Consider the following 24,743-nt stretch of genomic DNA (forward strand, 5'->3'; position numbering starts at 1 on the left):
CACCCGACGTTTGTCCATACCATCACAATCTTCTTTCTTGCATCTATGAGTTTCTTTAATTTTACATTAAAATTTGCTAATTAGGCGCAGGCGTGACTGTGGTGGTAAGAGGCTTGCTTCCCAACCACATGGTTCCAGGTTCAGTACTACTGCATTGCACCCTGGGCAAGTATCTTTTTGTATAGCCTCAGCCTGACCAAATCCTTGTGAGTGGATTTGGTAGATGGAAACTGAAAGAAGCCCACATTATATATATATATGTGTATGTATATATTTGTATGTGGGTTTGTCTCTGCCACCATCGTTTGACAACTGATGTTGGTGTGTTTATGTCCCTCTAACCTAGCAGTTCAGCAAAAGAGACTGATAGAATAAGTACTAGGCTTACAAAGAATAAGTCCTGGGGTCGATTTCTTTGACTAAAGGCAGTGCTCCAGCATGGCCGCAGTCAAATGACTGAAACAAGTAAAAGAATAAAAGAAAATCGTAGTCTTTAGTGATGGACTTGCAAAGGAGATAATCCCAGCTTCACTATAATTCTGTGAGAGAGTGACGAGGGAGTTTCAGTAATTCATGGCAGAACAAATATCACAGGAAAGCTTGAATTTGCATTTTGATAATATTATTTGGTAAAAGATTTACATGGAGAGGATTAAGACAGGATTAAGCTTCAGCACAGTCTTCAGTTAGTAAATGTCATTGACAGGACATTGGTCAACACAAAGTTATGGGTTTATTTGAATAGACAGGAGTCCATCCAGGGTACTTGGAGACTGGAGAGGAACGAGGTGAGTGGGGGTTGTTGGTTGGGTGGCTGATGTGGGTGAGAGATAAAGAGGTGGAGGGAGGGAGAGGAGAAGCAAAGAACAACTCACCAACGTCTGGATCAATTGCCATATTCGTTAACATCATTTCTGTACTGTTGTGGCTGGAACAAAGACAGGACATTCTGAGTAATGTTTGGTGTTTGGTGCACACAAAGACAGGAACAGAACCAGCTAAATACAAGCCAAACAACAACTCAAACACCCAGACACACTTCCACACACATTTAGCTATCATCCTGTATGAATCATCATCATCATCGTTTAGCGTCCGCTTTCCATGCTGGCACGGGTTGGACGGTTCAACTGGGTCTGGGAAGCCAGAAGGCTGTACCAGGCCCAGTCTGATCTGGCAATGTTTCTATGGTTGGATGCCCTTCCTAATGCCAACCACTCCATGAGTGTAGTGGGTGCTTTTTACATGCCAGACGAGGCTGGCAACGGCCACGATCGGATGGTGCTTTTTACGTGCCACTGGCATGGAGGCAGTCGGGGCGGCGCTGGCAATGGCCATGTTCAGATGGTTCTCTTATGTGCCACCGGCACTGGTATCACAGCTACGATTTCCATTAATGTTGATCGATTTTGATTTTCACTTGCCTCAACAGGTCTTCACAAGTAGAGTTTTGTGTCCCAAGAAGGAAAGGTATGCATAAGTGGACTGAGGCCACGGGTTATGGCCTCACTTGTCCTGCCGGGTCTTCTCACACACAGCATACTTCCAAAGGTCTCGCACATCCTGAAATCTGTCCTCACTGTTTCTTAATAGAACATAGTTACTGTCTATTGACAATAATACATTCATATGAAGTGGTCATGGCTGGACACTTCATCAGTCTCCCAACTCAACATCTAGCCCTTGGGTGTCTTTAGTGGAGGCCACTATGTTACCAGTCTCCATGTGTTCTTCCTCTCATCAAGTAACATGCATCATTCCCCTGTACACACAGCAAACATCTATCTCCTGTCTGCATCAGTTCATATATACACACTGCAGATGGCTCTTTCCTGTATACAACAATCAATATATATATACACACACCACATGCATCACTCTCCTATATACACCAATTGACATATACACACTGTAGACATCTCTCTGCCGTATACATCAGTCGACGCCTTCAATATTCCACTACACCCTCTCTCACGTGCTAACATTACGGCACACCTCATTCCCGTCCAATCACCACAACCATTCCAGCATCTTAACCGCCTCCCTCTTCTGACACTCAGCTCAAAGACTCTAGTCTTTCACAACCAAAATCAATTTTAAAAAGCAGTAACACCACCCCCCATTCCTCACACAATGGAAAAAGTGTACTGACTTGCAGGTCTCCAGCACCAAGTCTAATAACAAACTCTCTTCGATGGCTGAAGCGTACTGCAAGGAATTCTGAAGTCGCTCTCGGAACTGGACAAACTCGTGGATCTGAGGAAGATACGAAGAGAAATGGAAGAACAAAATAAACAAATTACGGAGATGTACTTGCATAGCAAGTGATTTGATCTGAGATCATGTGCTGAAACGAAAACAATTGCAGTGTGGAAGGTGTTTCTAAGCCATTTAAGAAACGCACAAAAGCCATTCAATTCACTTCGATTCAGTTTAATTTGTCAAAATATTTTCGTCGCTTTAAGACCGCGACCTGTTCGCTGACAAAAATCCGTGCTGCGGATAAACAAAACACAACTGGAACTGGACAAATATTTGAGAGAAAACACCAAAGAGAGAATCATTAAACCTTTTGGCATTTAAACCGACCATGTCCGGCTCATGTAGTCTACATGTTTCTATGTTCAAACCTGACAGATCTGGTCTCTTACACTTACCCTACAATGTCATTCTAAAAATAATCACATCACCGAAATCTCAAAGCCACAAGATAAGGCAATTAATTAAAGACAATGTCAATAAATGAGCATTAGATTTGAGATAGTGATCTGAACGCTAACGAGTTAAAGGTGGAAGGATCGTGTATTTTTAGGGAGTTGAGAAGGAACAGAATATCATCATCATCATCAAATGCCTGTTTTTCCATGCTGGCATGGGTTGGATGGTTTGACATGGTGCTGGCAAGGCCGGAGAGCTGTACCAGGCGCCGATTGTCTGCTTTGGCTTCGTTTGTACCCCTAGATGCCTTCCACAACACCAACCACTTTTTTTACAGAGCGTACTGGGTGCTTTTTACATGGCACCAGCACCAATGGGAGGGGGGAACCAAACAAACACAAGGAATTATTGATTTTGATGGTCACAGCCTGTGTCTTTTGATGTGAGTGTGTGTGTGTGTGTGAAGTGAGGTGTTTTCGTTGTACTGGTAGGAGATCTGTGGCAATTGGAGAAGGGCGAAATTTCACTCTGATCTGGTGGATGTCCAACATTAATTTATCATTTAAGCAACTGACAGTATTGGATATACTGGTGGAGGTGGTGGTGGTGGGTCTGTTGTACACAGGTAATGAGATTGGGTCATACAATGATAGAGTGTAGTGGGTGCTTTTACATGCCAACAGCATGGGGGCTAGTCAGGCGGTATGAATCAATTATCAGGTTAACCCTACATAGGACCTCCATGGAGTGTTATCGAGTATTTTATATTGGATGCTTCCATAGGCCCTTTACAACATTCACAGTCAATAATATGTGATAGTCTATACACTGAAGGGGCCAGAAAACCAACAGAGATGTCTAAAGATTAATTAATATCAGAGGTAGAATGGAAAAGATGAAAACAGAATGTCTTAAAATGTAGGGATCAATTTGTGGGTCCTCAGTAGATGCATGTTCCCATCACTGTTACATGTTGTATTCTGAAAAACAAAAGAGACAGGGTTTACAAAATAGGATCAAAGGTGAACCTACCTTAATAAACGTTCCATACTTATACGAAGGGATGAGGTATTCGGTGATCTGAAGGAATAACCAGAAAACAATTTGATGCTAGTTTGCGTTGTTTCATTAAAGACATTTTTCAAGATTTTCGTACAACTTTCTGGCAGAAACAGTAAAAACATGGTGGCAACTTTGTGTTTCCATACAAAATGAATGGGAAAAAAAAAACCCTTGATAAACAGATGGAAACTATAAAGTATTTGTGTTGTTGTCAATGCAATATGTCAAAAGAAAAGCTGTTTGTCATAAGTGTGTAGAAAGTAATATAAACATGTTTATATTACTTTCAGGAGTGGCTGTGTGGTAAGTAGCTTGTTTACCAACCACATGGTTCCAGGTTCAGTCCCACTGCGTGACACCTTGGGCAAGTGTCTTCTACTATAGCCTCGGGCCGACCAAAGCCTTGTGAGTGGATTTGGTAGACGGAAACTGAAAGAAGCCTGTCATATATATGTATATATGCACGTGTGTGTTTGTGTTTGTCCCCCTAGCATTGCTTGACAACCGATGCTGGTGTGTGTTTACGTCCCCGTCACTTAACGGTTCGGCAAAAGAGGCTGATAGAATAAGTACTGGGTTTACAAAGAATAAGTCGTGGGGTCGAGTTGCTCGATTAAAGGTGGTGCTCCAGCATGGCCGCAGTCAAATGACTGAAACAAGTAAAAGAGTAAAAGAGAGTATGTTTAACATTACCTTTTTTCAATGGTAATGTTTTCCATATATAAAATGGCTTGCCAAATAAAATTGCACTTCATCTTTAAAGCTCTGTTGAAGAAATAGTCATTTGACTATGGCCATGCTGGAGCACCGATGTGTGCGCGTGTATCATCATCATCATCATTGTTTAAAGTCCGTTCTCCATGCTAGCATGGGTTGGACGGCTTGACCGGGGATCTGGGAAGCCAGAAGGCTGAACCAGGCTTCAGTCTGATCTGGCAGTGTTTCTGCAGCTGGATGCCCTTCCTAACGCCAACCACTCCGTGAGTGTAGTGGGTGCCTTTTACGTGCCACCGGCACAGAAGCCACTCGAGGCGGCACTGGCATCGGCCACGATTCGGATGGTGCTTTTTACGTGCCACCGGCATGGAAGTCAGTCGAGGCTATGCTGGCATCGGCCACGATTCGGATAGCGCTTTTTACGTGCCACCGGCATGGAAGCCAGTTGAGGTGACGCTGGCATTGGCCACGATTCGGATAGCGCTTTTTACGTGCCACCGGCATGGAAGCCAGTCTAGGCGGCGCTGGCATCGTGTATATATATGAGAGAGAGAGAAAAAGAAACAGACAGAGAAAATGTGTGTGTGTGTCTGTGAAGAGAGAGAGAGAATATACACAGGTGTTAATTACAGCAGCAACAGGTGTGTATCAAATTCTTACCTCTTTATGGTTGACAGAGAAGAATCGAAGCATGGTGTTGTACATCATGTGTGCCGAGAGGAAATGCCCCAACCGATTAACATGGTTGGCAACAACATAACTGGAAGATAATTAGCAGCTCGTTAATATTATAGGTCCAGGGCTTATTTATTATATGCATATTCACACTTCATTACAGATTTAATTAACAAGCAGGGATGGGTGCATTGCGGAGTTTGAATTAATAAATACGTCTGTCCTTATTGCTGCACCTGTTTCTCCCCACTAGATTTATACTGGGAGTTACATCGTGTAACTGACCAATGAAAGAGCTTCTAGGTAAGTCACATGACAGACATTCTACTTACTTAATGAAAAAGCTTCTACCAATCAATGAAAGCATCTAACCAGCAGGAAGGGTAATAACCAGGACCTTTTTTTTTTAAGGCATCTAAGACTGGTTGAGTTGACCTGTGTCCACAACACAATGATGTTGATCTGGAGTTAAAAAGGGAGCTTCTACACAATGACTCATTGTTTGAAATAACAACCAAATCTCCCTTGAGTTACATCCTAAAGTCTTAAAAATAGTTAGGACACACATTTGATAAAGTGATCCCAGATACACAACATCTGAAAATAACACTGGATGGTCAGTGTTGGAGCACCTTTGATCCTAGGTCTGCTGTATCAAGTTAAGTCTATACATGGCTGAAAGCTGGTTATATATTAAAATATATGTAATTCCTGAAGTAATACAACAAATAGACAAAGATTATGAGATCAATCATTGGTCTGATCACCTTCAGAACAGAGAACAGATCTGGGGAAGTTTTGACTGGGCTGTGGACAAGAATTTCGGTATAATGGATTTGGAAATCTAAGTTCCTGCTCTGGTCTACGTATATCTTGAAATAAATGTTCCTAATTCCAGCCCTGTTTACGTCTATCAAAGAATAAAACACGTGATAACAAGCCAGCTCAGTTGGCAAAAGTGAGTGACCCTGCAAGGGTCTGGCATCCTATCCAGCAGGGAGTGTATCACATGATTGACCAGACTATTGGATGTTACACATTGCTGATCACAATGCGCCTTGCATTATTTTAGCTTTCAAATGATTGCCACCTCTATGAGGTCGGTCAACCTGCTGGAAACAGCAGCCAAATGTAATTTCACTTCACACCATCATCAGAATAGATGTACTGGATGAAGTAGCTCAGAAAAGATGGGATGATCACAATTGGAACGCCAGTGACCAACACTCAGTATATAGACACCTGCATGTCTAGGGTTTGGTCTTCCGCATCTTGGAAACCAATTCAGCCCTAAAAAATTTGCTGATGTAAATATTGTAAAATTGATGTCAGTCCTGAAGGTGAGTTTTAACAGACCAGAAATGTATAATCTTAAAACACCTTTAATTAAATCACAAAAAAAAAAGAAAAAAGAAAAAAAAAAGGGCCAAAAACAAAAGACTACTCACCCTAAAGTATCGTTAATTATATGTTTAGCCTCCATGCTATCATAAATATCTGTACAGGGACCAAATGCACCTATAATAACAACATTAACAGACATCATGTGCAACATATTGAAACATAATGATAAAAACCTCCCTCTTTCTTTCCCTTCCTTGATCCCCTAAAAGGGACCAACTAAAAAAAAAAAAAAAGACATCACATTACATCTATAAAACTGTATCTATTTCACAACAATAAACTACAAACCAATGACAATTCTTTGCCCTGCAAAGCTGCGTTGCTCTTGGCATCTACTGCACTGCTACTACAACAGCTTCTGTTCCACCCCACCTCATAAACGTACCCCCATTTACCTGTTTCCCCCTCCACAGCCCCATTACCCTCTCTATAAGCCTACAGAGCTCCATGCCCCAACAGCTTACCTTTCCTCTTTTCAATAAACCCCCCCCACCTAATTTTTTCTCCCCACTGGTCAAGGATATTCAAACTAATGCAGAGTTTGAATACAAATGTCCTGGAAACACAAGAACGCTTACAGTTGAGTGCAGCTATAAGTGAAATATTGTTGAGTGTGAGTATAAGGTCAAGTGGAGAAAGCCTTCCGTAGAGAGAAGTCAAACTTACCAACCGTACAATAAAGTCGTATCAAGAGTAATTTGATTTGGAAATTTGAGGGGGAATTCTTGAGTCCTTTCTCCAGCTGAGCTATGATCTGCCATAACACACCTGTATCACCTGGACAATGACAACAGATAGATTGATATGATTACAATGACCCTGATGAAGAAACAGAGAAATATAGAAACACCAACACTAACATCATCATCATCTTAACATCCGTTTTCCATGCTGGCATCCAGGTTGGATGGTTTAACAGTAGCTGGCAAGGCTGGAGAGCTGCACTGGATTCCATTCACTGCTTTGGAATGGTTTCTATGTCTCTTGCTAATGCCAACCACTTTACAGAGTATAAGTGGTGTTTTTTTTATGTGGTCCCAAAAGCATTTCATGTCGTTATGCTGCTGGACTGGCACCTGTGCAGGTGGCACATAAAAATCACCATTTGAGCGTGGCCACTGCCAGTACCACCTAACTGGCCCTCGTGTCGGTGGCACGTAAAAGCACCCACTACACTCTCGGAGTGGTGGGCGCTAGGAAGGGCATCCAGCTGTAGAAACTCTGCCAGATCAGACTGGAGCCTGGTGCAGCCATCTGGTTCGCCAGACCTCAGTCCAATCGTCCAACCCATGTTAAACGATGATGATGATGATGATTTTATGAGGTTGGCATGAAATAATTGACACTTCTCATGTGGCTGACTTTTACGACATAAATCCACCACTTGGGGCCACATCTGGTTTCAGATTTAAATTAAAATCTTCCACAATAAATTATGCAAGAATTTTTTTGTTCTGTTCCAAACACCATCTTAATATACCAGTATATATTCATTTGCCTTATGTTCCAAACACAATCATCGTCATCTTAACATCTGGTTTCCATGCTGGCATGGGTTGGATACCTTCTTCTTAATATCTTTTTGTATATCAGCTGATTTTTATTTAACACAATTTGTGATCTGAGGAAAATTGGCTACCATTTTTAGCAGGTTGGGTAGTCACATAGAGGCTCCTTTATCATCTCTGAGGGTGGCCAAGGCAAGACTGCCGTAAAGATCTCTCATTGGCTATTAATTGGTATACCATGTGACTTACACATTGATTGGTGATTTCAAAGTCAGTTGACTTGCTAGAAATAACAGTCAGATCTGCCTCAGATTTCAAAATATATTTGATTTTTGTTATGTTCTGAGCACCATATATGTGTGTGCATGTGTGTGTGTGTGTGTGTGTTTGTGTATATATATATATATTACACCCCCCGGTGAAGAGGATTGGCTTGCAAGAGTCCTGTGCTGGCGCCACATAAAAGGCACTCGTGCCAGTGTCGCACACCATCGCTCATGGCACATTAAAAGTAAGCAGCACACACTTGGCATTAGGAAGGGCATCCAGCCATAGAAACCAAACTAAATCAGACTGGAGCCTTGTGCAGCTTTCCAGTTCTGGTCAAACTGCCCAACCCATCCATGCCAGCAAGGAAAATGGACGTTAAAGGATGATGATGATGATGATGATTTAGGGGAAGACAGTGAGTACAAATAAATAAATAAAACAAAAAAGAGTTTGAGTGTTTTTTTTTTGTTTTTTTGCTTACCTGTTTGGTTATAAATGTCCAACAACAGATGCATTGCAAGAAGAAGGTAGGTGTCTGCGTACTGAATATCAGTGGCAAGAAGATCTTTACCTGTCATTCGACGAGAAGAAAAACAAACACAAAGGTAAGATGTTAGTTAAGAGTCACACACAAAAAAAAAAAAACAAAAAAAAAAAAACAAGAAAAAAAAAAGGCTAAAGCTCCTTCCTGCCTTCCAGAGTCATACAGTCCCATACATATGGGGGCTATTTCCCTAGATTTAGTGGTGTATACACTCCCCCACTGTAAAAAGTGAATGGCCAAGTGGTTAGGGCCATTGCACCCAGGGCATTGTGTTCTTGAGCAAAACACTTCATTTCATGTTGCTGTTGCAGTCCACTCAGCTGTAGAAATGGGTACCACTGTGACAGAATAACCAGCTGGCCGGAGCGTGGTGGGGGGGGGGGAGACAACGATGATGATGATGATGGCTTGCTTGCCCAGCCAGCAGGGTGGCAATCATTTGAAAGCTAAAATGATGCAAAGCGCATTGTGATCAGCAATGTGTAACATCCAATAGTCTGGTCAATCATGTGATACACTCCCTGTGGGATATGATGCTAGACCTTTGCAGGGTTACTCACTTTTGCCAACTGAGTGAACTGGACCAACAAGAACACAACACACCACACCACCCAGTCCAGGAATCGAACCCACAATCTTACAATCATGAGTCCAACACCCTAACCACCAAGCCACCTGTCTCCTCTCCCAAAGATACAAAGTAAATCACCATCATTGTTGTTGCTGTTGTGATGGTTGTTCTTCCTGGGGTTGGGTGGGGACTTTTCCAAGGGAGTGTTTTATGACCAAGCTGTTCTCCCTAAACCAAACCCCTTTTTGTAGCTATTCACAACATGCAAGGATGCAAGGTACTGATTCTGAAACTAACAAACAAAATACTTAAACCATTAGCACTCAAACTGGCTAGATCTGGCCGTTAGCATAATCTGTATATACCTAGATATATTCAGGGTGTGGTGAATAAACTGTTGCCTAAATTACGCAAAAACGAAAATAACACTGACATATCATTTTAACAGATATATTTACCAAAGATACATAAAAATATTTTGAAATACTAAAGAGTAAATTTATTCAATAAAATCGCCATCGGCTTCGACCAGGGCCTCTTTAGTATTTCTGTCTACCAAATCCACTCAGAATGCTTTGTTTGGTTTGAGATTGTAGAAGACACTTGCACAAGATGTCACGCAGTGAGACTGAACCCAGAACCTTGTGATTGAGAAGCAAGTGTCTTTCTACACAGCTTGCACCTTTATATATATATATATATATATATAAGTTCAGCAAAATTTAGATTCAAATGAATATGGTACTTAAGTTGGATGCACCAGAATTCTGTATGGTGTTATCCATAAAAATCCGTGGGGTGATTATAATCAAAATAAGCAACAAGAATAACTCCGGTAATTTAGTACGATCGTTTTGCACTACATCATTTTATTAAATGTTGTAAGTATTACATGATGAGTGCTCAGCATTTTAAAACTGTTGTAATACTTACAACATTTAATAAAATGATGTAGTGCGAAACGATCGTACTAAATTACCGAAGTTATTCTTGTTGCTTATTTTGATTTTATATATATATATATATATATATATATATAAACCTTAGCTGTCACTTGTGAGTGAGTGCAACTTGGTAGTATGTACCAAGGTTTTGTTACTTGCTTTTGGTGCCTTCGTCTGCTCGACTGTGCAGCTGCTGAAGGCTGAGTGATGTGTGGAGTGTGAGTGCAAGAACAATATTGTAGAGTTGAGTGTAGCTGTAAGTTGAGCTAACTCCAAAGTGTGAGTATACCAGTTGATTTCAAACAGGAAAATGAGTGAAAGTCACTGTCTGTAGTGATGAGGATGGCATCAAGAGGATTGAAAAGTTGTACATAACCAAAGAACATATATGAGTGAGAGATGGAGAGTGAGAGGGTGAGTGTGAGTGATGACATGAGTGGGCATGAAAATCGTTACTCACCGAGTGTGAGACCATGTTTATAAAATTTGAGGAGATCTTTCACCTGTGACATCCTGTCTTCGGTCGGCATGTGTTCATAGTTACCTAGACTCCGCTCTAGACGTAGACAGGTCATATGTTGTTGCATTGCTTTCACCTGAAGAGAGAGAGAGAGAGAGAGAAAGAGAGAGACATTAAATCAGACAGACAAGATAAACAACAGAGAGATTAGACAGAAAGAGATTAGACAGGTAGAGATTAGAGAGGGAGAGGAATTATATTAGAGAGATAAACAGGCAGATTAATACTAGATTAGACAGTGAGACATAGAGAAACACAAATTATATTGAACAAAAATAAATAGAATTTGAGTTCTCTGTAGTAGTAGTGGTGGTGGTGGAGACAGGTGGTGATAGAGTAAGGAGTGTTGTTGTTGTTGTTTAGTTATGGGTCAACCATGACTAAATGGACCAATGATCAAACATATTCCATCCATGACTATCCTATCTTTTCCTTCTTGTACGGGGAACATAGGACATTATCATCTAAAGTGTGCTTTTTCTAAGATGGTGATGTGTGTGTGTTGGGGGGTTTGACTGCTACTTCTAGTGGATCAATCAACCCTTTAGATATTCCCCTGCTGAGTAAAAATCACGAACACAATGAAGGGGACAAAACAATAAAAAAAAAAGTTGTAGGGTGTGTTAGAAGGGGGGAGGAAGGCAGATGCAAGTGTATTGTAATATAAGGGTATAGTGGCCCTTTGGTCACCATATACGTGTGTCAGATCCCTGACGCATGGCCCCTTCTTTATAGATTCTTACATAATGTCCACTACATACCCTAACACATTGTTCACATTTACAGTGCTCCCCCTACATATTGTCTGTCCCCCTTACACACACAAAACTTCTCCCCCACCCACCACCGTTCCTCCCTAAATACTTACAGTTTGAGGATATTCCTGTGAGTTATCACCCATGTTTAAACGTAAATCTTCGTTGATTGAAGTCAAAAACTGAAAGTGAGAAGAGAAGAAATAAAAACAAAGATGAAACAAACATCAATAATGACATGGGACAACATTTGGACAACTAAATATTTGAATGGAGGGGACAGGAGTTCAAGCTGAGGTCAAGGTAGTATTTTATATTGATAAGAACAGCCATTTAATATATATGTTCTATTATTCTTTTATGTTTCAGCCCTAAGGCTGTGACCATGCTGGGGCACCGCCATTATATATATATATATTATATATATATATATAATGTAGTGTTCCATGACGGTAAGATCAACAAAAAAAGTACTCAATCTGATGAGAGATAAATATCATTTAAAGTACACAATACATGTCTTTAAGTGCTACTAATAGTTTCATATGTTGAGAAACACCTCAAATATATTCATCAGGCACAAACCACATATCATCATCATCGTTTAACGTCCGTTCTCCATGCTAGCATGGGTTGGATAGTTCGACCGGGGATCTGGGAAGCTAGAAGGCTGCACCAGGCTCCGGTCTTATCTGGCAATGTTTCTACAGCTGGACGCCCTTCCTAACGCCAACCACTCCGTGAGTGTAGTGGGTGCTTTTTACGTGCCACCTGCACTGGAGCCAGGCGAGGCTGGCATCGGCCACGGTCGGATTGGTGCATTTTACGTGCCACTAAAAATTGAATGAGGGAAGAAACATAAAAAAGATGAGAAGAAAGCATTTAGGAAAAAGTAAAAATGGTGAAAGAATTAACCTCCTTCGAGATTGGTTTATAAGACTGGAAAGATCAACAAGTTAATCAGGTATAGGAGGAATTTTCCATACATGTGTGTGTGTGTGTGTGTGTATATATGTAAAAAAAAAGTTTATTTGTGGCCGTTGCCAGTACCTCCTGACTGGCCCCTGTGCCGGTGGAACGTAAAAAGCACCGACTACACTCTCGCAGTGGTTGGCGTTAGGAAGGGCATCCAGCTGTAGAAACCCTGCCAGATCAGATTGGAGTCTGGTGCAGCCATCCGGTTCGCCAGACCTCAGTCAAATCGTCCAACCCATGCTAGCATGGAAAGCGGACGTTAAACGATGATGATGTTGATATATATGTGTATATATATATATATATATATATACACACACACACACACACACATGTAAATGTATATAAATGCTTGATCAGACACACAAAATATGCATGTACATACACAAAGGCAGATTTGATTTTTAATGAAACTAAGGTTAAACTTACCTGACTTTTGTCCTTATCACCCAACATTGTTATATAGTCACGCATGTCACCGAAACATCGCGCCTTATCACCGAACATACTAAAATACTGCTTCAGTAAGTCTGCTGGTTTACCTGGCGAGAGAGAAAGAGAGTAATGCATGAGAGGCAACAAAACAGACAGAGTAATGTATAAGAGGCAATGAGAAAGATAGAGAGAGAGAGTGGGAAACGGTAAGACCAGACCAAAAGGTATATTTACCAATAATATCTGAGTAATCGTTGTTATCATTGTAAAACATCTTGAGGAGATGTAAGCGAGCGAGGTAGGGACCTCTGAGAGGCCGTTCAATCTCTCGATTTTCATCAGCAAGTTTCTCAATAAACGCGACGGCTTTCTCTATTGTGCAATGAGCAGACGACTCACTGAAAGGACAAAAGAAAAATATCTCAATTGGTTCCTGTAGTCTGTGAGTAAACAAATGTCTAGGTTTTTTTTTTATTTATATTTATATATATATATATATATATATATATACATCATCATCATCGTTTAACGTCCTTTTCCATGCTAGCATGGGTTGCACGGTTCAACTGGGGTCTGGGAAAGCCAGAAAGCTGCGCCAGGCCCAGTCTGATCTGGCAGTGTTTCTACAGCTGGATGCCCTTCCTTACGCCAACCACTCCGTGAGTGTAGTGGGTGCTTTTTACGTGCCACCTGCACAGGTGCCAGACGAGGCTGGCAAACGGCCATGATCGGATGGTGCTTTTTACGTGCCACCGGCACAGGGGCCAGACGAGGCTGGCAAACGGTCACGATTGGATGGTGCTTTTTACGTGCCACCGGCACGGGGGCCAGACGAGGCTAGCAAACGGCTACAATCGGATGATGCTTTTTACGTGCCACTGGCACGGAGGCCAGTCGGGGCAGCGCTGGCAACGGCCACGTTCGGATGGTTCTCTTACATGCCACCGGCACTGGTATCACAGCTACAATTTCCATTCATGTTGATCGATTTCGATTTTGATTATATAATTATAATAATGAAGTAAAACCACATAATGAGGTTTTGAAAGCATTGAATACATAGGATTCAGTTGTGCATAATATATAATAGGAAATACATCCCCTGGGCATTAGGAAGGACATTCAGCCAGAGAAACCATGGAGTCTGTTTGGGTTCAGTCCCACTGTGTGGCAATGTTGGGCGAATGTTTTTTACTATAACCCTTGTGAGTGGATTTGGCAGACGGAAACTGAAAGAAGCCCATCATGTGTGTGTGTGTGTGCATATGTATGTATATATATATACAGATAGATAGATAAATAGATAGATAGATATGTATGTGTCCCCTGCCACCACTTGACAACAGGTGTTGGTTAGTTTACATCTGTAACTTAGTGGTTCAGCAAAAGAGACTAACAGAATGAGTACCAGGCTTAAAACAATAAGCACCAGGGTTGATTTGTTCAACTAAAACCCAACAGCATGGTGCCCCAGCATAGCCACAGTCCAATGACTGAAACAAGTAAAAGGTAAAAAAAAAAAAAATTAAAGATAAAAGATGTCCATGAGATGATAAATTCATTAACGAAGAAGGTGGTATGACAAATTAACAGGTGACATATTGGCTTGGGATTTAATTACCTTGCAAAGAAATTACCCCAGATGTATTTACTAAACTCCCTGCTGGATATGACCAGACCCTGGGCTAAAACACCACCACCACTAATAACAAAGTGACAGGTGTGTAAAACTGTAAAGGTGACATCACTAACCTGTGTTCTTCTTCGTTGCTGTCTTTTTTACACTTGACGAGTTCTGTGACACATGTTAAATACTGACTCCAAAAGCTCCAATCATCTGGGCTGAAAAGCAAGAGAATCATTAATATTATTATCATCATCATCATCATCAGTATGAATGTTCATAAGTTCATGAAAGAACTATGTGTTCATTGTACATGCTAGAAAAAGCAGCTAAATATATCTTAACCCTTTAAGCATTTCAACTAGTCCCCATACCCGGCCAAAATATTCTACCTGTTTTAAGTTTAAACCAACCAGATCTGGCTTCTTACACTTACCTTACAATGTCACACTAAAAACAATTAATCACATCATCAAAATCTCAAAAGCTACAAGATAGTGCATTATTAATTAAAAACAATGTGAATAAACGCACTAATTATATTTGACAGAATAATCTGAATGCTAAAGGGTTAAAAAAACCTGTATTTGAATTTAAAAATAACCTGATTTGATATCATAGTGCTAGATCCACATACTTGCCAAAAAAAAATAAATAAACGATGAGATGGTCAGAGTTGGAGTGTCTATGATGACAGGTTTGCTAGATTAGTGTTGGCCTAGATACACTAGAGATATAAATTATGTACTAATTATACCATATATATATAAGTTAGGTACTAGTTATAACTATATACATATATTAAATACCAATTATACTACATACACATATACTAGGTGTATAATGTGAGGGGGTGCGGCCTAGGGGTCAGGGTGTTTGGGCTCATGATCACAAGGTTGTTAGTTCAATCTCTGGACTGGTTGATGTGTTGTCTCTTTGAAGCAAACACCTGATTTGACAGCAGGGTCAAAAGTAAGGCGGCCCAGAGTGTGCTTATGACTGCCTGAGACTAAATATGTTCGGGAAACAATTAGTGAAAATGTCGTACAAGCTGCCAAGTGATACTCACTTGATAACATGGCTTAGTGGGTAGAGCAGTGGTTTTCAACCAGGGTTCCGCCAGTACAGTCCAGGGGTTCCGCAAGAAGTTACAAAACTGCTAAAATTGGCAGTAATTTTTAATTCTCCTGTGCAGATATGTGTGCATAAGACTATTAAATTATTGCACAGGGGTTCCTCAAGCCAGTGGAATGTTTCCTTGGGGTTCCGCCCCAGCAAAAAGTTTGAAAAGCACTGGGGTAGAGGGTCGCTCACATGATTCTAAGATTGCAGTTTCAATTCCTAGACAGTGCAATGCATTGTTTTCTTGAGTAAAACACTTCGTTTCATGTTACTCCAGTCTACTCAGCTGGCGAAAAAAGTGTGTAACCTTGAGATGGACCATGGTTGTTTGTTTATAGGAGGATGTTGCTCCCAATAAAATCTGACTAGAATCATGACAATCCATCCATGGCAGCATAGAAAACTGATTTAAAACTGATACTGAAACACAATTTATAAGACGCACAAGTGTGTGTACAATATGTGTGTGTGCACAATGTGTGTGTGTGTGTGTGTGTGTGCGTTCAATCTGAGTATTCCGAGCAAGGTAGATAACTCTGTCTCTTACTGCTCGGCTTCATATTTGAAGCAGTGACGTGGGTGGAAGGACAACGCAGACCAATATTAAAACCAGTTGTTCCATTCCACATCGTCCCTCTACACACACGACGAACTTCAGTTGATTAAGCCTCAGTGTATGATTGGTACATATTTAATCAACCTTGGAGGGAGCCTCTACACAGTCAAGTGACCGGTTAGAAACAGCTCCTAAACCACCTTTAAACTACAGCCTGCCATCTCAGAAAAGAACATGGAGAGTAACTTCCCTACATATCTGAAAAAAAGACAGGATGGTCACAGATGGAATGCCTTTGAATACAGGTCTGCTCAATAAACACTGACCTGGGATTAAACGAAAACCTTGGTGGGATGAAAAGGTAAGTGAACTTAAGTGAGGTTTGAACACAAGACCCCACAAGGGAATTTTAACTTGAGTACAGGGTTACAGATTTTGGTACGTGAAAGTGGAGGGGATCAAATCAATACCACAAGGTATTTTTGTTTCCAATCTTCAAATAATTCTGTTGATTCATTACTCTGATACAAACAATAATTAAAACACCCAAAGTAATTAACTCTACAAAATTGTTAATCTATGTTAACGAGTAAAACATGACATAATAATTAAAGTATCAATGACTACACAATCATTATAGCTATGTTAATGAGGTGAGATCTAATGTAGGTTGTGATAATTAAATCACCTAATGGAGCAACTGTACACAATTGTTATAGCTATGTTAGCTATGTTATGTAAAACATAACATAAACATCCAGAGATTAACTCTACGCAGAATCCTTATGGTTTCATTAGTGAGGTGCAACATGATATATGCAATAATAATTAACTGCTGGGCATTTATACTGGTCATACCAGGCCCAAATATGCTACTTGTTTTATATTCAAATGGGCCAGATCTAGCCTCTCACACATGCTCTACAATGTCATTCTAAAGATACACAATGACATCGTCAAAATTTCAAAGCTATGAGAAAGCCAAGTGTAATTGTAGCTGTGGCAGATACCTATTTCTTTACTACCCACAAGGGGCTAAACACAGAGGGGACAAACAAGGACAGACATAGGTATTAAGTCGATTACATCGACCCCAGTGCGTAACTGGTACTTAATTTATCGACCCCGAAAGGATGAAAGGCAAAGTCGACCTCGGCGAAATTTGAACTCACAAACGGCAGATGAAATACCGCTAAGCATTTCGCCCAGCGTGCTAACGTTTCTGCCAGCTCGCTGCCTTAGCTGTGGCAGATACCAGTGTCACGCAAGTGGCACCTGTGCCAGTGACATGTTAAAGCACTCATAACATTCTTGGTGGTTGGTGATAAGAAAGGCATCCAATCATAGAAACCATGTCAAATGAGACTGGAGTCCGGTGCAGCCCCTCAGCTTACCAGCCCTGGTCAAACCGTCCAACCCATGCCAGAATGGACAACAGATGTTAAATGATGTCAAGGATGAGATAATACAGGATTAATTCCACCCTTTAGCATTCAGATTATTTTATCAAACGTAACGATTATTCATTCACACTGTCTTGAATTAATAATCAATTGTCATGTTACTTCAAGATTTTGATGACTGATGGTTTAGTTTTAGAATGACATTGTAGGATGTGTGTGAGAAGCCAGATCTGGCCAGTTTGAACATAAATCAGAATATTTGGCCTGGACATGGCCAGTTTAAATAGTGAAGGGTTTATTCAATGTGAACAGATAAGGATTACATTTGACAGAGTAACCTAAATGCTAAAGGCTTAACCCTTTTGTTACCAACCCGGCCAAAACCGGCTCTGGCTCTGTAGTACAAATGTCTCATTTTCATAAGTTCTGAATTAAAATCTTCCACCAAACCTTAGTCAAAATTTATGCTCCTAACACTAGTTTAATGATAACTAAGTTATTTTACTAAATTCTTTGTTATATTTAAAATTAATTGAAAGAAACGCAGAGCATCTCAACAGAAATATGGTAACAAAAGGGTTAAAATATATAATAGAGGAACAATTCTTAACCCTTTCGATACCAACCTGGCTGAAACTGACTCTGGCTCTGTAGTACAAATGTCTTGTTTTCAAAAGTTTTGAATTAAAATCTTCCACCAAACCCTAGTCACAATTTACGTTCCTAACACTAGCTTAATGATAACTAAGTTATTTTACTAAATTCTTTGTTATATTTAAAGTAATTGAAAGAAACACAGAGCATCTCAACATAAATACAGTAACGAAAGGGTTAAAGTATTCAATGGGATCGGCTCAGAACATTGTGTTAACAAAGTAAAAGAGAGGCAAGACATTTCTGAAAGTGGAAAGCTGTGTAAAGAGACCAAAGCTGGAACTTACTTTTCTTGTAACAAGGCTTGGTAGGCTACGTTGGCTTTTGACCATTCTTTTAATTTACAATACAAACTTGCAATTTCCTTTTTCCGAAAATCAATCTCACTGGTGAATTTTTCTGGGGAACAAAAATAAAATTTCAAATAAGTCATTATAACAATGGTTTCATATTCTGGCACAAGGCCAGCAATTTTAGGAGGCGGCGAGGTTTGTCGGTTACATCACCCCCAGTGCGTAACTGGTACTTATTTAATCGACCCCGAAAGGATGAAGGGTTAAGTCGACCTTGGTGGAATTTGAACTCAGAACGCAACGGCAGACGAAATACGGCTACGCATTTCGCCCGGCGTGCTAACGTTTCTGCCAGCTCGCCGCCTTTCTCTGAATCCTCATCCCCACACCCACTCCTTATACTCCACCCAATCACACTTCTATCCCAACCTCCTCTTCTCTCACCCACCACAATCTGTTTCCTCATACTTTATCACTTCCACCCCACCCCACTCTCATTTTTTGCTTTCAGTGTTAGTCCTTTAGCCTTGCCAGTAAAACAAGACGTAGACCTGATGCCATGAAGAAACCCCACCCAGTTCACTCTATAATCTGATCAAAAAGGTCTTGGTCATTTGTCATTACCTCTGTGAAGCCAAATGCTCGAAAGGTCCTTTTCATGTGTCACCAGCATCGGCCACCTTGCCCCCATGAGGCCCAACACTCAAAAGGTGCTTTCTCTGCGCCAGTTACGTGACACCAGCATCGGCCACAACCACGGTTTCACTTGGCTTCTCAAGCACAGCATATCTCCAAAGGTCTTGGTCTCTAGTCATTGCTTCTATGAGGCCCAAAGCTCTAAGATCATGCTTCACCACCTCATCCCATGTCTTTCTGGGCCTACCTCTACCACAGGTTCCCTCCTGTTGGAGATCGGCACTTCTTTACACAGCTGTCCTTGTCCATACACACAAGACCATACCAGCACAGTCATCTCTCGCTTGCACACCACATCTGATGCCTCTTATGCCCAACCTTTCTCTCAAAATGGTTACAGTGGTACACACACATATATAGGGTAGCGAATATTCGTTATATATATCACCACCAGTAGTGATATTTATAATAAATATTCGCTACCCTATAGATGTTTCTTATGAATATGGTCATAGCATTCTTGAAGATTCAGCTCAGCATTGTATTTATTGCTGACTGTAACTATGCCTGCATGCAGAATTTTGAAAAATTATAACATATAATGATGGGACACGTGTTATCTTGTCTCTGAATTATAAGTTAGTTGTTGAGGCCGGTTACTGATGAGAATTCGCCTGGCGGATAATATTGTCTTGCTAAATTACCTATTAAAGGGTGGCAGATAATCTTATTTGCTAAAGAAATTCGAAACCATGGTATAATCGCAAATAAAAATAACAAGGTGAAGGATTTTATTTTTCATTTCCTTCGAAAATTGCTATTGTGGTTTTGGCCGTGTTGGCTGCTTTTTCTAGCAAGTAAAAAAAATTACCTGTTAAAGGGTAATTTTCTTTTGTGTTTAAATATATATATATACTCTTTTACTTGTTTCAGTCATTTGACTGCGGCCATGCTGGAGCACCGCCTTTAATCGAGCAACTCGACCTCGGGACTTATTCTTTTTGTAAGCCCAGTACTTATTCTATCGGTCTCTTTTGCCGAACCGCTAAATAACGGGGACATAAACACACCAGCATCGGTTGTCAAGCAATGCTAGGGGGACAAACACAGACACACAAACACACACACGCATATATATATATATACATATATATGACGGGCTTCTTTCAGTTTCCATCTACCAAATCCACTCACAAGGCTTTGGTCGGCCCGAGGCTATAGTAGAAGACACTTGCCCAAGGTGCCACGCAGTGGGACTGAACAAAGAACCATGTGGTTAGTAAACAAGCTACTTACCACACAGCCACTCCTGCGCCATATATATATATATATATATATATATAATATAAGCATCAAAGTGTACGTTTATCATTAAAATTTTATCACATAATCTATATTGTGAACACTAAGGATTATTTTCCTCATTTGTTCCTCCAAACACTACAAAATCTAGCTTAGAAAACCCGCACTGGATAGGTACGTCCCTAAAACAACCCCACACAAACATACACATTAACCCTATGACTTCACCACTGCTGCAACTGCCACACATACACTTCACACTACCCCAGTGAAACATTAAACAAGTTTCTCACCTCCAAGTGGTCCCTGCAACAAATCTATAGCTTCCTGCCACTTCTCCAATTCTTTCAATATAATCAGATAAAGGTGAATCTCTGAGGGAGGAGAAAGAAAGAAAGAAAGAATATAGTGGAAATGTTTAGAAAGATAAGGAACAAATGTGAGAGTAAATGAGAGAGTGTATGTATATATGGTGTGTGTGTGTGTGTATACTTTTATTTTTTTATTTATTTCAGTCATTTGACTGTGACCATGCTGGAGTACCGCATTGAAGGGTTTTTTTGTCGAATGAATTGACCCCAGGACTTTTTTTTAAAGCCTGGTACTTATTCTATCAGTCTCTTTTGTTGAACTGCTAAGCTACGGGTATGTAAACACACCAACACTGGTTGTCAAGCAGTGATGGGGGGACAAACAGACACAAACACACACACATATATATATATATGAATGTATATATATATATGTGTGTGTGTGTGTGTGTGTGTGTGTGTGTATGTGGAGGCACAATGGCCCAGTGGTTAGGGCAGTGGACTCGCGGTCGTAGGGTCGCGGTTTCGATTCCCAGACCGGGCGTTGTGTGTGTTTATTGAGCGAAGACACCTAAAAAGCTCCACGAGGCTCCGGCAGGGGGTGGTGATCCCTGTTGCACTCTTTCACCACTCCTCCTCTCACTCTTTCTTCTGTTGGCCTGCTCGCTTAGCCAGTGGGGTGGCGTCATTCGAAGGCTAAAACAATGCGAACGCATTGTGACCAGCGATGTCTAGCAACATCTGATGATCTGGTCGGTCACGTGATCACGTGATATATATATATATATATATTTTTTTTCTCTCCTTGTTTTTTTCTGTGTATCTTTCTGTCGAAGAGTGTAGGCTCGAAACGTAAAAAGACTTTTTCTATTTCTATTCCAGAGTGCTATCCTAATACATTTGTTTGTTTGTACTCCACCTGCCCTCATCTTTTGTTTATTTTCGTAAATATATGTGCATGTGACAGTGAGGAACTAAAGATGTATACAGTGGGAGGTGGTGGTGGTGCGTAACAACAATAAAAGCAACAAACACTACCTGCTTCAGCTTCAATTTTGTCTTCTTTGATATACTTTAAAGTCATCCGTTCTGCCAGAGGAAGATAGAGTGACTTGGCCTGTTGTCTGTCTTCAGCTGTGTGGGCCTGGATGGGAGAGAACACACACATATATATATATATATACACACACACACAATGGTTAAACAACAATCTACATACATACGGCCAGAGAGAGAGAGAGAAACATACATAAGTGCAGGCATGGCTGTGTGGTAAGAAGTATGCTTCTCAACCACATGGTTCCAGGTTCAGTCCCACTGCATGGCACCTTGGGTAAGTGTCTTCTACTATAGCCTCAAACCGACCAAAGCCTTCTGAGTGGATTTAGTAAAATGGAAACTGAAAGAAGCCTGTCATATATGTGTGTGTATGTGTTTGTCCCCCCATCACTGCTTGACAATGTGTTGGTTTGTTTATGTCCTCATAACTTAGTGGTTTGGCACAAGAGACAAAAGATAACAGACAGGGTTTAAAAACATATGTATTGACTAAAACCCTTCAAGGCGGTGCCCCAGCATGGCTGCAGTCCAATGATTGAAACAGGTAACAGATAAAAGATACATATAGACTAGTGCTTTGCAACCAGTATGCTGCGGCACACTGGTGTGCCATGAGACGATGCTAGGTGTGCCGCAGTCATCATCATCATCATTTAATGTCCATTTTCCATGCTGGCATGGGTTGGACCAGTGTAACTAAATACAATTTTCTCCCCATACTTTTAGTTATATTTTTAGTTCAAGTGTGCAATCAAATGTTGAAAAGAATATAAGTGCATGACAGGTGAAAAAGGGTTATGCTGCAGCACACTGGTGTGCCATAAAACGATGGTAGGTGTGCTGCAGTCATCATTATTTAATGTCCATTTTCCATGCTGGCATGGGTTGGACCAGTGTAACTAAATACAATTTTTTCCCCATACTTTTAGTTCAGGTGTGCAACCAAATGTTGAAAAGAATGTAAGTGCACGACAGGTGAAAAATGGTTGCAGAGCACTGATATTGACACACATACACACACATACGGAGAGGGTAACTAACCTACCTGCATGACAATACTCATCACTGCCCAGAAGTAATAAGGGTTCTTGGTGGGTTTCAACTTGTGAAGGAGCATTGCTGTTTGATGCTGTTTTTTGTAATATCCTAGTCGGACGTAAGACATGAACAGGGCTGATAGAATCTCTTCACTGTCTGGCCGGGCTTTGTATGCGTTCTCGTACATGTTGGCAATCAGATCAACTGTGGGGAAACGAACAAGAAAAGCACAAAAATGGAGATGGAAAAGAATGCAGGAAAGGAGTGTGTGTGTGTGAGTGTGTGTGAGGAGTTAAGGCTTTTGAAAGATAACAGGGGTTAACATTATTTACACTTGACAGATATTTATCCTCATCTTCTTTATTGTTAACATAACATTTCGGCTGAGATACCCTCCAGCCTTCATCAGGTGTCTTGGGGAAATTTCGGACCTGGTTCTCATTCCTAAGGTATTTTTCAATGTTGTTATTATTATTATCATTATTATTATTATTATTATTATTGAGTGAGAGAGCAGTTCATGCCATCAAAGTGACACTGGGGTAAAATATACGAAGCCCAATATACCCATCATGACTACCCGTCTGATAAGGGTACACCAGGCACATGCATCACAACCATATGTGCGCGACATGATCTCATATCAAGATAAACAGCGCATAACCTTGCAGGTGGGGTATTATTATTATTATTATTATTATTATTATTATTATTATTATTATTGAGTGAGAGAGCAGTGCATGCCATCAAAGTGACACTGGGGTTAAATTACGAAGCCCAATACCCATCATGACTACCCGTCTGATAAGGGTCAGGCATGCATCACAAAATATGTGCGCGACATGATCTCATATCAAGATAAACAGAGCATAACTTGCAGGTGGGATATATTATTATTATTATTATTATTATTATTATTGAGTGAGAGAGCAGTGCATGCCATCAAAGTGACACTGGGGTAAAATATACGAAGCCCAATATACCCATCATGACTACCCGTCTGATAAGGGTACACCAGGCATCACAACCATATGTGCGCGACATGGTGATCTCATATCAAGGTAAACAGCGCATGACCTTGCAGGTGGGGCTCAATTAGAATTTTCTTTTGGTCAAATTATTGTTATTATTATTATTATCATTCAGGTCACTGTCTGGAATCGAACTCGAAATCTTGATTCGAAGTTCAATTCCAGGCAGTGACCTGAATAATAATAATATCAAAAATACCTTAGGAATGAGAACCCAGATTTGAAATTTCCCTAAGAAGGCTGGAGGGTATATCAGCCAAAATGTTGTGTTAACAACAAATACGATGAGGACAAATATCTGTCGAATGAAAATAATGTACATAATTCCTCATCTCTTAAGTATAGAACTGAACAGGGGTTAAGGCAGTGATCCAGCTTCACAACTAATTTACCAACTCCCTAATTATTGTTCTCTTAAGCCCTCAATGATATATGGGGAGCAACAGATAAAAGGTTAAAACTAGATTGCTAATGCAATAACAATAAAATGAAGGGTGGTGTGATGGGGCAATGGAGAGAGAATGAGGATATTTTATTGACTTTACAAGGCAGGACTTCTGAAATACATAGTGAGGTGTAGAGGGGCTGAGAAAAGAGAAGGGGGCAAATATATTGGTTTGTAAGGAAAAATTTCTAAAATACAGGGAGGTGTGGTACAAAATAAACAGAAAGGGGC

General features: G+C 40.6%; 1 protein-coding gene across 1 annotated transcript in view; it reads right to left on the reverse strand.

Moving 5' to 3' along the window:
• Positions 1–24,743, reverse strand: part of LOC115224285 (N-alpha-acetyltransferase 25, NatB auxiliary subunit) — a 66,573-nt gene that overhangs the window by 14,650 nt on the left and 27,180 nt on the right. Inside the window, exons 4-19 of the mRNA XM_029795106.2 lie at positions 23,044–23,240; positions 21,978–22,083; positions 20,922–21,002; positions 18,685–18,796; positions 14,791–14,880; positions 13,273–13,436; positions 13,033–13,145; positions 11,742–11,810; positions 10,814–10,949; positions 8,776–8,865; positions 7,183–7,293; positions 6,561–6,630; positions 5,098–5,197; positions 3,691–3,738; positions 2,153–2,256; positions 876–928 (exon numbers count right to left, since the gene is read on the reverse strand). Coding sequence (XP_029650966.1) covers positions 876–928; positions 2,153–2,256; positions 3,691–3,738; positions 5,098–5,197; positions 6,561–6,630; positions 7,183–7,293; positions 8,776–8,865; positions 10,814–10,949; positions 11,742–11,810; positions 13,033–13,145; positions 13,273–13,436; positions 14,791–14,880; positions 18,685–18,796; positions 20,922–21,002; positions 21,978–22,083; positions 23,044–23,240 — 1,644 coding nt within the window. The remainder of the gene's footprint in view (positions 1–875; positions 929–2,152; positions 2,257–3,690; positions 3,739–5,097; positions 5,198–6,560; positions 6,631–7,182; positions 7,294–8,775; positions 8,866–10,813; positions 10,950–11,741; positions 11,811–13,032; positions 13,146–13,272; positions 13,437–14,790; positions 14,881–18,684; positions 18,797–20,921; positions 21,003–21,977; positions 22,084–23,043; positions 23,241–24,743) is intronic.

This window comes from Octopus sinensis, linkage group LG25, assembly GCF_006345805.1.
Source record: "Octopus sinensis linkage group LG25, ASM634580v1, whole genome shotgun sequence".
Lineage (NCBI taxonomy): Eukaryota > Metazoa > Mollusca > Cephalopoda > Octopoda > Octopodidae > Octopus > Octopus sinensis.